The following is a 17,602-nucleotide window of genomic DNA, read 5'->3' on the forward strand; positions in this document are numbered from 1 at the left end:
GGACGGCTACGGGCCCATCTTTGTGGGCGGACAGGTTCATCAAACAATTCCTAAAAGGCCTATTCAGGTCCTTTCCACGACCGCGACCTATTCCTCCATCGTGGCACCTCAATGTGGTTCTTCATCAACTAATGAAGCATCCCTTCGAACCCATCCATAAGGCAGAGATCAAGTTCCTCTCTTGGAAAACGGCCCTCCTCTTGGCACTAACCTCTGCCAGAAGGGTCAATGAATTGCAGGCTCTATCCATCCAGGATCCTTTTCTTCAATTCAGAGAGGACAGAGTCATTCTGAGGACTAACCCTCGCTTCATTCCCAAAGTCCCCTCGGACTTCCATCTTAACGAACCAGTGGTGCTTAGATCGTTCTTTCCGAATCCTACCACGGCAGCCGAAAGAACTCTACATTCTCTAGATCTAAAGAGGTGTCTTAAATTCTACATCGATAAGACACAACACTTTCGAAAGTCATCCCAGCTCTTTATTGCCTTTATTAGACCAAGGCTGGGCATGCCCCTGACAAAGCAGAGCATCTCCAGATGGATCTCTTCTGCGATCACCTTTTGTCACGACAAGGCCGGACGGCCTTTAGACTCACGAGTCAAAGCTCATTCGACTAGAGCCATGTCCACATCTGCGGCGCTGTTCGCTGGAGTGCCGATATTGGACATATGCAGAGCGGCGACATGGAAGTCTCCGCACACCTTCACCAGGCATTACTGCCTGGATACTGAGCTGATGAAGGATGCAGCAGTGGGCCGAGCAGTGCTTCGCCATCTATTCCAGTAAGGTGAGCCCTACTACATCCCTCCATCCTTTACGGGTATGCACATTCTCTTTCTGTATTTATGTCATTGCATTTTGTACTTTATAGTCATGCGATAAGTTTATCTACATGCTCATACCTGATGTTCATACAGAATGTGCATAATGTATTGCTCGCTACTCTGATTCAGGCATGTGAATCTATGAAAGACACCCAAATACTGGATAAGAAATGCGTTACTTACCTGTAACTGCAGTTATCCAGTATTAGTGTCTTTCATAGATTCACATGCACCCTCCCGCCTCCCCTGGCAGGGCTCACCCTTCTCTCTAATGAGTTTACGCCTAACTAGCTTGGTGCGTACGAAAATCTGAGAGACTTGGGCTCCTGGCAGGAAGGTTCTAGAAGGAGGTAGTAGCTGATTGGCTGTTGTACTTTATTTGGTCCTTTTTTTTTTACAAAAGGACCCAGATAGGCCACCAAGGTGGGACCCTTGGGGCCTGCTCTGTTTGGTCCTTCCTGCAAAAGGACGTGGATAGGCTACTAAGGTGAGACCTTTGGGCCTATTCTTTTCTATGTATGTCTCTAGGACATTACTTTTTTATATATCGGAGGCTCCCGTCTCGACGACGGGGAATGATTCAGGCATGTGAATCTATGAAAAACACTAATACTGGATTACTGCAGTTACAGGTAAGTAACGCATTTCATACTGATTAGTATTTCAATTGGCGTATGATTGTAGCAAGGTGGCCAGGGATAAAAGTGGCTGTGGAGAGCATTTTATTGTCATCTACAGGAGACTAAAGTATTGCATCACCCAGTTATAGGTCTTGGCAAAGAGACCGAGGGCTGAATTCCTATTGGTATCATCCTTTTTCAACTTTACAAATTGTATTTGCTCAGTAAAGGGGCTAAAGATTATGTGGACATCAAGCTGATACCCATTCACCCAACATCCTTAACCTGCATTCTGTCTGTATTTTTGCTTGTATGCGGTCTCCCTGAATCATTGTTGTGTGGGGCAGTCTTTGCATGAATATCTGGATTTACTGTTACCTGGAATGTCTTGCACTATGATTTTCCTGATGGTTCTCGATTCATCACACTGGTTGCCTCTTGTCTCATTGATTTCTACTTCCGTCTAATACGACCTCCTTTCTCGATCTACTCCTTGCCAACCAGATGCCTAATGTTGACTAACAAGATCAGTCCATCCTAGAAGATAGAAACTGTTAAGAAAGATCATTCTATTCACTTGGCTCATTCCCTTTACTTGTTTCTGCCATCCCACTTTCCTATTAGCACTTTCACTTTGAAGCAGGTTTAGAGCGGCATAATGTTCTCTAGAGGCAACCATTACATTTGCTCTCTGTTTATTAGTGTAACTACAAATTAAGTATTTGCACCAGTTTGTCTAAATATTGTCTGCATATTTGCATGTGTGTTTGATCTGGTTGAATGGTGTGAGCGTGTGTGTGTGTTTGTTTGTGTGTGTGTGGATGCATTGTAAGAGAAATCATACACATTGGCTTTGTTAATGCTTGTTCCTTGTGCTACTCAAATACTATTAGTACATCCTGTTGAAACATCCAGTGTGATCCAAAGAGCTGAAATCCACTTTATCCCATAGTTGCACAAAATATTTGAAAATTATTTGGTACCTTTTTTATTTCATTTCAAAACAGGTTCGTTTCCTATCAGATCTTGTGAATTGTCACGTAATTGCTGCACCTTCCTTGGTGGCCATGTTTGAAAACTTCATTAACGTGACGCAAGAAGAAGACATACCTCAGGTAACCAGTCTTCTGTACCTTCTTGCCAAGCAGTGAAGTTGGAATACTTACTTTTAAATAATAAAAAAAAAGCCTGAATTGCAGGAGTTTTTCTCCAAAATTGATTCCATGCTTTTTGATTGTACTTGTTTGCTTTTCTGTTGTCCAGCACCAAATGATGTTCTTACTCTTAACACATTTTATCTTGACCATAGGTTCGGTGTGACTGGTATGTGTATGCTGTTCTTTCATCTTTGCCATGGGTCGGTAAGGAATTGTACGAGAAGAAAGATGTGGAAATGGATCGTATGTTCACCCTAATTGAAAGCTATCTCAAGTAAGAATTCATGTTCTCCGTTTTGATAGAGGTGCATCCTTGTTGGTATTTTTAGTAAAAACCATTTGTGCTTCTGTCCTAAAATGTATCCAAGATGAACAGTTGTTGAGAATGTTCTGATTTGTTTAAATGTTCTTGCGTACCTTTGATCCATTCAACTCTATATAAGATGGGATGAGGCCTCTTCCAACGCTAAACCCCTTATACAAGCTAGTCTTGCTATTTTTATCCATTCCACCTGTAGTCTTTAAGGCATTTCTTTTGATAATCTGTATGTTTTTTTTTATTAAAGAAGTGAATTGTCAATGGTACGTTTTCGAGTTTTTGTTTGCTGAACTTCAAGTTGCAATACACCTACAGAGTTCATTACAGCAGGTTTTACAAACATGAAGTTGATTATAAATAACGTCAGTGCTTTTCTGTGTCCAGCCAAACAAGCACAAATGGTGTGAAAGGAGGGAGAGCAGTCAAAAGGATAAAGAAATAAAGCTGCCATGTCATACAATTCTACTAATGAGTGGAAGTTTTTTTTGTATAGTGTAAGGAATGCTTGTGATTTTGGTTCCTAAATGTTTGTAGTTTGTGAGCAGTCCTAAAGTGCCAGGAAGAGTTGTAAAGAAAATAAAAGAAATATATGTTGAGGTGAAGAGCTATATAGACGTGAAGTAATAACAGATTAGTAAGCATTTATTAACACTTGACTAAAAAAGAAACTAGTAAAAGGAAAACGAACCGCGTCCCGTTTCTCTAATGCACCATACGTTATTGGATGGCTTGATACACAACTGGTAATGGATGTCTTGACCAAGATAATTTAACCTTCAGCTGGCCTCAAAGTCTCATTTTACAAATGCAGAAATAACACTTAACAACAAGCAATCGCAACAACATATCTGCTACTTAAGGAGTTCCTAGTAAATAAAGTCCACAAACCGCTCCGCTTGTATTTTCTGCACTTATACTACCGAAATAATATCCATTTGTTGACAGCTCACCCATACCTTTCAATTTTGCACAGGAAGCTAGGGAAAATGAAACAATTTTCTGTCTGCTCATATTGGCTAGGGTTCTCAGTTTTGAAAGTGATTCCTACTTCATTGAGCTTTGGCTTTCCACCAGTACCCTGCTTCTGTTCTAAGTATTGTAAGGCGTTGAGCGAAGCATCGCTTGCCAAACACCAACTATGGTCTGCAGTCTGCGATCTGTGACGTTGAGCCTAGAGAAGAGCCAGTGCAGGATCTACATAGACATCGAGCTCAACTGACCAGGGTGGAACCTGAAAACCAGTAGATGTAACCACATCACCAGACAATTAGGCATTCTGGTGACATACTGAAGAATTCTGAGGATTCTGCACTGCTGTGTTGACTTCTAACCCTTGGAGGCCAGGAGAGCCTATTGAAGGTTGTCAAACCCAGTGTTGTCCGTGGAATCTTTAACATCCTGTATTTGCCTTGAGGATAAGGTAAGCCATCACCTCCCCCTTCCTATTCCCCCTATACCCCTGGAGAATGTTTCATTGGAAGCAGCTGGTCTCCCGAAATACAGAAGTGGTGTAATAATTCTCACATGACATTTGGGTCTCAAGATGTTAGTTTAAATGCCCAGTTGCATTGTAACTAATTTAAAGTGCCCTGGGCAAGTCCTGTGTGGTACATCCAGCTAAATATTTCCCCAGTACAAAAGAAAAAAATGTGGTCTTTACTTACAAAAAAAATATTCGAGCTACTTTGGCATCCTGCCAAGACCCACCTGTAACCAGACCCCTGATCACCACCGACTTATTTTATTTAAATTATTTGTAGCATTTATAGAGCAACCGTGACCAGACTGGTGTCTTGGCACTGAGAGCTTTAATTATCTGGAAGGGAGATAATGGCAGAGAATGGTGCACCTCCAATATATTTGGAGAACAACCAGGTCTTCAAGGCTTTCCTGAATTTTAACCGGTCTGGAAGCAATCTCATAGCAGTTCCACAACTGAGCAGCCTTAACTGAGAAGGCTAGCCCGCCTTGTTGAACCTTGCAGAACCTATTTACCTGGATGAGATTAGCAGTTGCCGAACGTGGAAGTTTCTCTGTGGCGTATCTTTTCAGCACAGGAGACGAATGCTCACCGTTGTCGGGAGATACCGAAGAGTTAGCCTTGGAGCTGCATCTGTATAGACCAGGAGACGCTGTGGAAGACCAGGAGCCGTTCACCAGCTGTCCCACGCCGGATGACTAGAGCTGAAGGGTTGGTGTCTGTCAGGAGCACCAACAGGCCTTGGCAACTGCAAACATGGTAAGCGAAAAAGGTGCAGTTAGGACCAGCAAGGTCCAAGGGACTCGCCACAAGCAGGAGAGTCGGAGTAGGCCCCAAACAATCGGGGGTGCCCACTGGAATCAAAGAAGACCCTCCAGAGGACCAGGCCCGGATTGGCCACCGGGCAATCCCCCGGTGCGCCGCACGGGTGAGGGTGGGTTTTGGGCCCCTGGGGACCGATTTTGTTACACTGCCGTTTTTGCAGCATAGCTGCAAAATCGTGCCTGTAACAAAATCGGCCGAACACCAACCGTGGCAAAGAGCTCGGCGGCACCCCCACAACCCCGGGGGGGTCCAGAGTACTTTGCCAGGGCCGGTTTTGGTTCCCAGTCCGGCCCTGCAGAGGACCCACAGCCTGGAGGCACAGGAGTCGCAAGAGGACTTCGAGCAGCTCACCAAAGATGCAGGCCCACGATGCAAGAGATGCGGTGCGGGCGAAGATCTTGGTCGTAGGAGATGCTTGAGGCAAAAGCTTCTTTGAGCCCGAAGATCTCTGAGAGAAAACCAGCCTTGGCAATGGCAAGTTGATTCAGTGCACAGGCGTATGGTTCCGGCAGCTCCGACGAGGGATACTGGCCTCAAACTTTGTGTGCAGACAGTGCTGGCCTAGAGTGAGTCCTTGGACCACCATCTGTGTTGCTGAGCCTTTCGCAGTCCGTAGGACTCCTTCATTTCAAGCGAGATTCCTTCAGGTGTCCCGGATGTCCATAGGCCTTGGAAGGATCCTATATGGAGCACATGCACAGACATTGCAGCAGACTTACAGGACAATGAGACCGAGAGCAGCTGAAGTCTTTCCAGTTGCAGTCTGTGTCCAGTCGAACTCCAGCGTAGTCTAGAGTACCCAGACTGATGAAGATGAAGTGATTTCTTGATCTGTATCTTGTCCCACGACGAATCTAGGACCCACCCACAGGTAAGCCATTAAGTACCCTAAGGAAAGGGTTGGGACGATTATTGGGTCCCTCCCAGAGGCAGGGCTGGACTGTGGCGAGGATACTCCCATGTCCTTTCTCCAGTTTTGCGCCAGAACATGAGCCACCAGCTCCCTGAACTGGTTTAAACTAGATGCAAGGAGGGCTCCAAATGTACCCTACAAACAGTCTCACTGGCACTGGCAAGCGCTCCCCAACCTGCCCCAATACACTAAACCCTGTCTGGGAAGTGATCACACCTGACAGGATATCTATTGTTCTGCCTTACCCTGCTCAAGCTTGGCTCAGCAGCAGGAGGGCAGAAACATGTCTCTGGTCGGCAGCAGCCCTAGCTTGCTGTCCGGTTCCAGGAAGACTGGTACCGGGAGCCCTGAGGGCATTCCCGGAGAAGATTTACAGTGCATGGAATCGTACCGCCCTCACTGTAAACAGTGTTGGGAGTATGATTCCAACATTTTTGATACCAAACATGACTGGGTTTGTTGCAGCCAATCTAGAGATGGTCATCACTTAATGATGCATGCCACTCTGTAGTAATGGCTTATGCACTTACAACCTGGGAAAATGGACTCCGAAGGTTGTAGGGGGTTCCCTGCTCATGCAGGGGCACCCTTACACTTCTAACCGAGCAACCTGCCTTCAGGGTTGAAAGGCCTGCCTTAGGAGTGAATTGTAGATTTTAAGTGTAGTGACCTCCGATATAGGGAAACCTATATCTGTCGTAAGTGGTGCTAGCACCAGCTTATAAGGGCTGCAATGGCAGGCCTGGAGTATCAATTTGAGTGGTCTTTCATGGGTGGCATAATAAATGCTTCAGCCCATTGGAAACCCCTGGTGTACCTGTGCCCCGAGTACCTTGGTACCGTATACTAGGGACTCATAAGAGCACACCAGTAGCCAATCTGGGGTATACCTAAGTATGTATCCTAGTCTATTTAGTGGGCAAAGCACAGAGACTGGAGTCCTGATTAGCAAGATCCCAGTCAGACTGGTCAGAAACAGCTTAACACCAGGAAAAAAGTGGTGGTAAACAAAAAAGCCGATTCTACTTTCCTACACACATGAACTCGTTCAGACACACATGCGGCCCGACACAAATATGCCTCACAACGTTACTGTCCACAAACCCCCCTTTTTTGGTACAACGCCCCTTTGCGTTTGTTCTACTTGTTACCATTGGCGAAAAGCATATAACTGTCAAGTACTTCTTTGACTTTGAATGGGCCCCAACATGTAACTACCTTTTGCACAGTCTCCCATGCCTTATTGTGGCCCAGTCCCCCGCACAAACCTCTTTGCCACAAACATTAGCTCCTCTCGACCATTCTTCTTGTGACAAAAACGTGTTAGCCACGCTGGAGTCTACTTAGTTCCTGGCTTACGCCTGCATATTTTCTCAAAAGGAGAATCCCCGAGCACACAATGTGCTGTGGTGATCTGGGCCCTCACCATATCCTCCACCATTACCCTGACATCTTTCCCACTCTGGAGGGCTAAGGAAAAATGCTACCTATCACTAAGCGATTGACCTGCTCCACCATGCCATTGGTTTGGTGGTTGAGTGCTGTTCGATGGTGGGGGATATCACACTTATCCAGAAAATATTTTTTTTCATGTTTGAGTTGGGTTCCATTATTAGTAACAACGACCCTCGGCAATCCATCCTCCAGAAACGCACCCTACTCCACTGTCCTTCTGGTGGTCACATCGGGCATAAATTTAACAACCAACCATTTGGAATGTACGTCCATCAATACAATGGCATTCCTCATTCCATCATCCAGCATGTGCATAGGTCTGATAAAATCCAAGCATATCATACTCCATGGTGTGCCAGGGTCCTCGATATGCCCTTGTGATGTGAGGACATCCGTCTTAAGCCTTTTCTGACTCTCCCTACACATCTCCCAATCCACCACCCATGACGTGATCTGATCATCCATACTTGGCCACCAAAAATTCTGCCTAATCTGTTTCTTAGTCATGGTTTGCCCTAAGTGGCCCACGTGGGTTAACTTAATGACCTTGAGCCTCAAACCAGGTGGTACCAGTTTGTAATTTCTCATGAGAACTTTTGAGGCCCTGTCAACTCATCCAGAATTTTCATCAAAGGTCTCGCCGCTAGAGCTATTGTGCTCTCCTTATGCTCACCATGCACCTCCATACGCTCAACACTTCTAAGGACTGAATCCAGATCCATGCACTTAAGCCACTCATCAGCCGAAAACGAACCACCAATGCACTTTTCCACATCGCACAAAGAAGCCCAGCCCCTTCCTGTTCCCAAGAAGAAACACCATGCCCGTTTACCCCGAACATTTCAAAGACGTGTGCAAGGCAGTCTGCCTGTGCATTCCTCCAACCGGGTATGTAAGCAACCGGGTACTGATACTGCTGAAGTCTAGAAGCCAGTCTTGCTAGCCTTTCGGATCCCTCATAAGTTCTACCAGGATTCAAAACGTTTACCAAGGGTTTATGGTCTGCCCGAATGCAAAAGTTAAAACCTCCTTAAAAAGGTCCTAGACGCATACTGGCAGTTCTTGGCGCTGCGCCATTGGCTCACACTGCCCCAGGTCCGTTCGCATGCTGGTTGGCTCGTTACAAAATGTGAGATTTGGTACAACACCTCCAATAAACTCCTTCTGTTGGATATTTAGGGCTTCCTCAACAAGGCGAAATGTAAGGCCAAACGCAGTGTAGGTGGGAGGCTTAATTGAGTCGGGAGTTCTCGCCTAAGGAGTGGGCCGATATCATTCACAGGGCCTGGGCATCCTCGTGCAGCACCTCTGGGAAGGAGATGCTCCTGAAAATTGCACACTATTGGTACTATACCCTGGTGAGGGTCGCCAAATGGAACCCCTGTAGCAGCAATCTCTGCTGGCACAATTGCGGGGAGGAGGGTACATTTTCTCATATCCTATGGCATTGCCCTAAGATACAAGCATTTTGGGAAACTATTCTACTTTTAGTCAATCAAATATACCAGACGGAACTCGCCCGATTTCCTTGTTACATCTTGTTGGGGCTACCCACTCCTCTCACATACCCTCTCCGGTCTTGCAGGGGTAGCCAAGCAGGTCCTCCTGGCCAAAGGGGGCACAACTGACATCCCGACCAAGTTAGATTGGCTACACAAAATGTGGGAGGTTGTGGGGATGGAGCGGATTACAGCAGGAATCAACCACACACTGCCTACATTTGATAAGACCTGGGGGTCCAAGATGGCCTTCTTATCTTCTGAGTTTATAGAGCTTACCTGCTCTCGTTATCTACGGGTCCGGCGATTCCCTACAACCCACATGACTGACCTGCCGCCATCCCACACGTCACTCAACCCTAGACCCCATGCGTCATACCAGAAGCCGTGGGTGGACACCTGTCCTCTATCTTTTCTAGTTTCTTCGGCTATTTCTCTGCTTTCCTTATCTTCTCTTTGCTTCCTTATCTCACTCTTGAATAAAGTTTACTTTTGCAGAAATGCGTTACCCGCCGCCAGTGGTTGTAGGTGGGTGTACTGTTTGATTGCAGCATACTTAATAAAAAGATTTAAACCATAAAAAAGTCTTAACCTGTTCAAAAGACCAGGCTGCTGCTAGAGCTTCACTCCCTGACAGAATATTTGCTCTCACATTCCGTCGGAAAGTGCGGGGTGAAGGCTACGTTTTTCCAGTACCCGCATGTACCTGGGATAAGACTGTCCCCCAACCCACATGAGTAAAGAATATGAGAGAAGACCCCACGGGTTCCAGGGAACAGGGTACTTAAGACACTAGAAAGTCAAAGGGCTATCCCTGGAAAAGTTTGTAGATAGGAATGCTAACGCCCAAATTACAGTATTCCGATCTCATTCACTCACAACATGCACTGAATCTACTGCTCAAATCACTGGTCACGAACTAGATTATAACGTTTACAGTCTTTTTATTAAAAAATATTTGTTAACATTTCATTATAGAATCAATTGAATTCTACTGAAATCATTTAGCATAAAAACATTTCATAATACAAAAACATTTAAAACATAATAAAATTACACTTATACAGCATATTAGAAAAAGAAGGAAAAATACATTTTATAAATCCGAAATAATCATACAATAAATTGTAAATAAATTGAAGAGCATAAACTGTTCATGCTCTTTTCAATTTATTTACAATTTATTGTATGATTATTTCTGATTGTGAGTGAATGAGATGGGAGTGAATGAGATAGGAATACTGTAATTTGGGTGTTAGCATTCCTATCTACAAACTTTTCCAGGGATAGCCCTTTGACTTTCTAGTGCCCCAACCCACATGCACTGGCATTCGCTGTAAAACATTTTTTAGTTGTGTGTCAAACAGGTCAGGAATACTTGCCCTACAAATGTCCTTCCTTACGACACCAAATGCCCTCTCCTGATCATCACTTCAAACAAACGTACACCCCTTCTGCAGCAACCTTCTGAATTCTTCAGTATTGCCTGCAAAATTGTAAACAAATTTTGCATAATACTCTATCAAGCCCAAAAGACCAATGTAAGGTATAGTGTGCACAGTCCAGTGGATTTCCACAGGGTAGGCAGAGGTAAAAGTAGATAATACCTTACTCTCTGTTTGTGGTAGTGTGGGTGAGCAGTAAGGCTGAACTGGAGTGCAAAGTGGGGGACGCTATTCTTCTCAGAATAACTGGGTGTGTGTGTGTGTCTGTGGGTGTGTCTGCGGGCACATGTGAGCACGTCTGGGGGCACATGTGGGTGTGTGTGTCTGGGGGGCCATGTGTGTGGGCCCGTGTGTGTGTGGGCCTGGGTGTGTGTGTGTGTGTGGGGGGGGTGCTTGTGTGTGTGGGGGGCTCGTGTGTGTGGGGGGGTGTGTGTGTTTTTGTGGCCGGTATGTGGCCGGTGTGTGTGTGTGTGTGTGTGTGTGTGTGTGTGTGGGGGGGGGGGATGGCTGTCTGTATGTGTGTGGCTGTGTGTGTGGGGGCCCGTGCGTGTGTGCGCGTGCATGTCTGTCTGTCTGTGTGTGTGTGTGTGTGTGTGTGTATACGCACGCTTGTCTCTGTACATGGCCTCTAAGGCCAGCACAATCTGCCTTTGCTATCCATGGTACCTTTTATAAGGGACTTGCATGTGGCCAGAGTTGCCAATTGGTTGTCCAACAGTACAGATTTAGGGAAGGAACGTAGGCCCTGGGTACTGTGTGTGTGGTGTGTGGGGGCACGTGTGGTGTGAGGGTGTGTGTGTGTGTGGGGGGGCGTGTGTGGGGGCGCGTGTGTGTCTGTGTGGGGGGCGCATGTGTGAGGGCACGTGTGTGTCTGTGTGTGGGGGGCGCATGTGCGTCTGTGTGTGGGGGCACGTGTGTGTGTGTGGGGGCACATGTGTGTCTCTGTACAGGGCCTCTAAGGGCAGCGCTTGTAAGCCTTCCCGGGTCACATTGCCCTTGCTACCCATGATACCTTTTATAAGGAACTTATATGTGGCCAGAGTTGCCAATTGGGTGTCCAACAGTCCAGATTTAGGAAAGGAACGTAGGCCTGGGTACCTGGTTAGTCAAAGAGCATCAACATCAGGCAAAAATTGGGTGGGGGTTGGGGGCAACCATTCACCAAGAGGTACTTTCCTACAACCATTTCCCAATTTTGTAAGTGCCAGTAAAGCCATAGAGTTTATGGGCTGGGAACTCGAGTTCCGTATCGCCATGATGGCTTTACCTAATGTAGGAGTGCTGGCTACTCCTTTCAATAAATCCACACTGATGCCAGTGTAGGATTTATTGTACCATGTACCCAGAGGGCACCTCGAAGTGCCCCCTGAATACCTGAAAACCCAGATGTGGCCTCTGACTCGTTGTCTGCAGCCAGCCACCACCAGACATGTTCCTGGATCTCTGGGTAGAGAGATCCTGCTCTCTGGGACCAGAAACAATTCACATCCTTGGCAGAGGTGCCATGCCACCTCCCCCAGGATGGGCCTGTGCTTGAAGAGGAAAGCTTCAATGGTCTGCCTCCTTTGTAATGCAGCCCGACTTCTGCTTCTAGTAGCAGATGACCGCCCCCAGTTTACACCCCCACTTTTTGCAGGACAATTAAAGATAGGTGTGCCCACCTCTGCCACCCCCACCCCTAAGATGAGGAAAGCGAGGTGAAGCACTACTCTGGAGGGGTTCCGCCATCTTCAGGATGGCGGTGACAATCGGCGCTTGGTCTGTCCTGCCCCACAGGAGACTGGCATATGAGGGTGTTGACACCCCAGGTAAGGTGTTCTTTGGCCCTACGTGCTACTCCCCTAAAACTCCTCCTAAATTTAGTGTTTAGGTTGCACCCCCAGACCTGGACCTCAGATCTGCGAAACCAGAAGACAACAACTGCCTTGGCCCAAGCCGTACTGGCCTGTCTCCAGCTTCGACGACCCTGCAACTTGTCTTGCAACAGCGACCTCCGAAGCCCCTGGGAGGGATACTGTCTTCAATGGAGACTCCAATCGTCTGTGGACAGTCGACCTGTCCAGAAGAAATAAACTCCAAAGACTCAGGAGCCAGGCTTAGCCGCGTCCCTATCCCACTCTGAACCAGACACCCACTGCCAGAGTGTGAGTGGGTAACCTGTTAAGTGAAGTCCCCCCGGCGAGCCTGGCCTAGTGTCCAGCCTCCTTCTTTGTCCAGAAGCGGGAAATAACTGTTCATCACTCAGGAATCCTACAACGAAGGATCCATACGAACTTGAAGAAAAACCAGAGCCCAACAGGAGACCAACTTGAAGACCCTTGCTCCACGGACTCCCCGGATCCCCTCTGCCCACCCCTCTGACCACTCGGACCTCCCGCTGCCAGTGCCGGTACCGCTGCCTTCTCATAACTTGTTGCGGGGACGGCTGCCTCCCCTGACGGCTGCTGTTCGGCTGACCGCCCCTGCTGCATCACCGTAGCGCTGTAGCATCACCTGTGCTGCGGTTGGCGGCAGGTTTGGCGGGTTTGGTGGGCTCCACGGCTTTTGCAGTGATCTTGGGAGCTGAGCAGACAGGCTGGGAGGCAAAACGTTGTTGCGGAGACGGCAGAGCTAAGGCGGAGGCTAAGGCGGAGGCTAAGGCGGAGGTGAGGTGAGGTGAAGGGGGAATACGTCCTCCGAAGGAGGCAAAAGGAGCAAAGGAATAACAGCAGCTGGGTGGGGTGAGGATTTATCACCCATAACTAACCCTGAATTCTCTTCTATACTTCTATACTGCTCTATATTACTGAGGAAATCCAGTCTGTTGTGGTGGATACAGAGCCCATTTTTTTGGAGCTGGTTTGGGCAAGGTGGGAGGACACGAACACTGTGGTGATTTCCGCTGCCCTGTTACTCTATTCCTGGATTTGCCATCCTTGCGTAAGGGAGGACTCTGCATCGCCTTGAACTGGGCATTCACCTACATACTTGGAAGCATTACCGGGACCTGCGGGAGAGTAAGGACTGGGCCGGGACTGCGCGGCCCAGCATTCAGAGCGGCCTGTCACTCGCCGCAGCTGGAGCCTCTTCGCGCCCTGCCCCCCCTGCAGCACCTGATAACGGCTCGCGGCCCCCGCTTCGCGGGAGCCGCTCGCAAGCCGCGAACACTGGTGATTTCTGCTGCCCTGTTCTATTCCTGGATTTGCCATCCTTGCGTAAGGGAGGACTCTGCATCGCCTTGAACTGGGGCATTCACCTACATACTTGGAAGTATTACCAGGACCTGCGGGAGAGTGAGGACGGGGCCGGGACTGCGAGGCCCAGCATTCAGAGCGGCCTGTCACTCGCCGCAGCTGGAACCTCTTCCCGCCCCGCCTCCCTCCTATATCAACCTCACCGCGAACGCGGGACGCGCGCGGGACTCAGCCCGGGCAAAGGGCGGGCCCTCTGAGGTCCTCAGGGGCTGAAAAGGCTGGTGCGTTGCGGACCTCTGCATCATTTTTTGTTTGTTCTTCTTTTAGCACATTGTATCGTGTCCTTTTGTGCTAGCATTATTGTGGTTAAAGTGGCCCGGCCTCATTAAGTTATGACTGCCAAGAAATTGAGGTCTGGGAGACTATTGGTAGGTAGGTCCTGCTCAAAAACTAAGTCTAACCCTTTACGCAATAAGGACGGCCAGGCGTCTTTTGTAAAGGGAAAATCTCAACTATTTAGTTTATGGGAAAGAGGCAAGGATAAAACCCTTACTGGGATACCCTTGCTAACGGATAGTTCACAGGTTGGAGATGAGGCGGTACTATATGTAGAGAATCGGGATATTATTCCATCTCTCTCTACTCTTGTACCCATGAGGGTGGAATGTTTAGGCCCCCGAAAGAGGAGCTGGGGAATCCTCCAGTTTTATCAAAAAGTTTGAGGCATGTGGGCTGCTGAATTCCTATCTATAGCATAGATCGCCGCCTAGTGTTGGGTCCGGATGATTGCACATTGTTGTCCTGGAAGAGTCTTCGAAGTATCACGAGATATATGGCTCCTCCCCTGGACTACAGTGCGCATGGGCATCAACTCCATCCTCAGATTGTTTTTTTCCGCCATTGGGTTCGGATGTAATTTCGTTATCTCCAGTTCGGAATAAACATAAACTTTTTCGAGGCCAGAAGGCCTTTTTCGAACCGTCGGTATGGTTTGCGTTCGGTCCCCGGTTCAGTTCCTACTCTGTTCGAGTCAGATATCCAGGGAGTCGTGTGACTCTTCGTGATCGAGGCCCAGTCGACGCAGCAAGACTTTCGACGGCATGGAACGGAGTCCGTTCAAGAAGTGTCCCGTGTGCGGATCGAAGTATCCCCACATTGACGTCCATCCAGTGTGCAATAAGTGCCTGTCGCCGGACCATGACGAAGCCAGCTGTATGGCCTGTTCCAGGTTTCGTTCGAAGAAAACGATTCGGCTTCGGCGCGTGGCGTGCCTCGAGGCCCGGCGCTCGGCCCCGGCACCGGTGGACATCTTGGACAACGATGAAGCGGACAAACAGGTTCAGATGCAGATTTCATCTCCAACGGTGGACATCGAATACAACTACGAAGCGGATGTCGAAGGCCTAGACGTAGAAGTAGTCGACTAGGTAGGAGACGACGATGAGGCCTATGGGGCCATGGAAGATAGCTCAGAGGAAGAGCTATGCCCCGTTCGAACAATTACAAAGGCTCAGGTCGAGGGATCGCCACATGGCCTTACCCAAGACCTTTATACCAGAATCCACGACCCCGCCTTCCGGCCCGGACACGGACACTTCGGCGGAGCCGCCATTGTTGAAAACGAAACCGAAACTGAAACCATCGGTGTCGACAAAAACAAAAAAGGTCGAGGCGCCATCGAAACCGAAGACGTCTGCTCCCCCATCGACGCCATCGTCTTCCGAGGTGTCGGGGCAATCGAAGCCGAAGAAAGCTGTCGACCCGGTCAAGGTGCCGAAAGTGGTCAAGGTCGTCGAGCCGAAAACAAAAAAGGCCGTCGACTCGGAATCAAGCAAGGCTGTCGAGCCGAAGTCAAAAAAGGCCGTCGAGGCGAAGGCGTCGAGCCGAAGACCGGAACCCCGACGCCGGTAGTCAAGGCCACCGATCCAAAACAGTCGGCGTCAACGTCGGCGGCCAAGGACGGAGATCGTAGCGCCCCTAAGGACAATGCTCCTACGCCTCGCTCGGAGAAGCCAAAGTCATCAACGCTCGGATCTTCCCCTGGGGGTGGACCGAGGTCAACTGTCGGATCGACGAAGCCGTCCGCTTCCTTTACGAAGCAGGTCTCGGACTCCCTCAAGCGAATTAGGGACAAGGATTCAGCGTCTGAACCTAAGACACCTTCCACCCCGAAGCAAGCTGTCCCGACGCCAAAGACTTCGACGCCGATCCTCTTCACGTTGCCGCCGAAGGTGGCGCCGAAGGCCTTCGCACCGCGCTCGGTGCCCAAGGACTCTGTGGTGTCGAAGCCGACTCACCCCGCTGGGAGTTTGATGCATCGGCCACCCTTACTAGAAGAGCAGTCAGAGCATTTCATCGATGCCGACACCGGGAAGCTTAGGCTTTTTAAAAGGAAAATCACGGCATCGCAGCCTTTGGAGTCATACACGATTCCTCTAAAGCGCAAAAGGCCTGCTCCAGACTCACTGGTCGAACCAATAGTTCCTCAGACTCCAAGAATTGCAACACCCTCACCCACTTACTCGGATGGAGAGGATACAGGGGAACAGGACGAGTAATAACATTTTCCTGCCAACACAGAGCCTGATGAACAACAGGACTCATGGGGTGGGGCAGGTGACCAAGGGGATCAGCACGCCGTCCAGGACCCTCAGGTGTACACGTCAAGACCTCTCCCACTGAGGATTCTGCGGCCTTTAATGCCTTAATTGAGAGGGCAGCTAAAAACCACGACGTGGAAATGCATGCTGACCCTGTGGAGGTGGACTTCCTCTTTGACACTTTCTCAACTGCTGAAAAAACTGTAAAGACTCTTCCAATGCTGAAGGGGGTCCTTAAGCATGCTGCGGACATTTTTAAGGAACCCACACGGTCAAGGGTGGTCAACCCTAGAATTGAGAAAAAATACAGACCGGCACCTGGCGATCCTACCTACATCAAGGGCCAGTTGCCATTGGACTCTTTGGTAGTTTCTAATGCCCGCAAGAGGGCGAATTCGCAGACCACCGGTGAAGCTCCTCCCCCAGACAAAGAATCTAAAGTGCTTGAGGCATCGGGAAAAAGAGTAGCAGCTCAGGCGGTCAATATCTGGCGTATCTCTAACACGCAGGCACTCTTGGCTAGATACAACAGGGCACACTACGACACTCTAGAGACCCTGTTGCAGCATCTACCAGATCAATATAAAGAGGCAGGGGAGATGCTTATCCAAGAAGGGAAGCTCATCTCGAACGCTTCCATCAAATGTGCACTAGATGTTGCGGACACTGCTGCCAGGGCGATTAACACCAGTGTGATGCTAAGACGTCAAGCATGGCTTAGGATCTCCGGGTTTAAACCGGAAATGCAAACTACCATCCTTAACCAGCCGGTAAACCCTGACCGATTATTTGGTCCTGAGGTGGATACCACCCTGGAAAAATAAAGAAAGATACCGAGACTGCCAAGTCCATGGGGGCACTCCAGTCCCAGCAGTTTCGGGGGAGCACTTTTCGTCGCTCAGGCGATAGAGGTGTTTCCAGGGGCCAAATGTCACAGCACACACAATTCAACAAGGGTGGTGCGTAACCCTCTTACACCAAGCAGAGTAGGGGAGGATACCGCGGCAACAGCGCCAAGGGCAGAGGCAGGGGCAACAACAACTCCCGTTCCTCCGCCCCCAGCAAACAGTGACTCCCTGTCACTGCCCCCCGACCATCCAACACCTGTCGGGGGGAGACTCCAGCAGTTCCTGCCAGTCTGGAAATCCATCACCACAGACAGGTGGGTCAGGAAACTTATCCAGTTCGGCTATTGTTTGGAGCTAACATCCACTCCACCCAACATACCACCAAGACACCGTCCTATGTCCACAGAGCATTTGCACTTATTGCAGCCTGAGGTTCTTGTCA

General features: G+C 48.8%; 1 protein-coding gene across 1 annotated transcript in view; it reads left to right on the top strand.

The window, feature by feature from the left end:
* Positions 1 to 17,602, top strand: part of NCBP1 (nuclear cap binding protein subunit 1) — an 832,716-nt gene that overhangs the window by 139,631 nt on the left and 675,483 nt on the right. Inside the window, exons 5-6 of the mRNA XM_078676323.1 lie at positions 2,454 to 2,561; positions 2,756 to 2,877. Coding sequence (XP_078532449.1) covers positions 2,454 to 2,561; positions 2,756 to 2,877 — 230 coding nt within the window. The remainder of the gene's footprint in view (positions 1 to 2,453; positions 2,562 to 2,755; positions 2,878 to 17,602) is intronic.

The sequence above is a fragment of the Lissotriton helveticus genome, chromosome 2_1, assembly GCF_964261635.1.
Source record: "Lissotriton helveticus chromosome 2_1, aLisHel1.1, whole genome shotgun sequence".
NCBI lineage: Eukaryota > Metazoa > Chordata > Amphibia > Caudata > Salamandridae > Lissotriton > Lissotriton helveticus.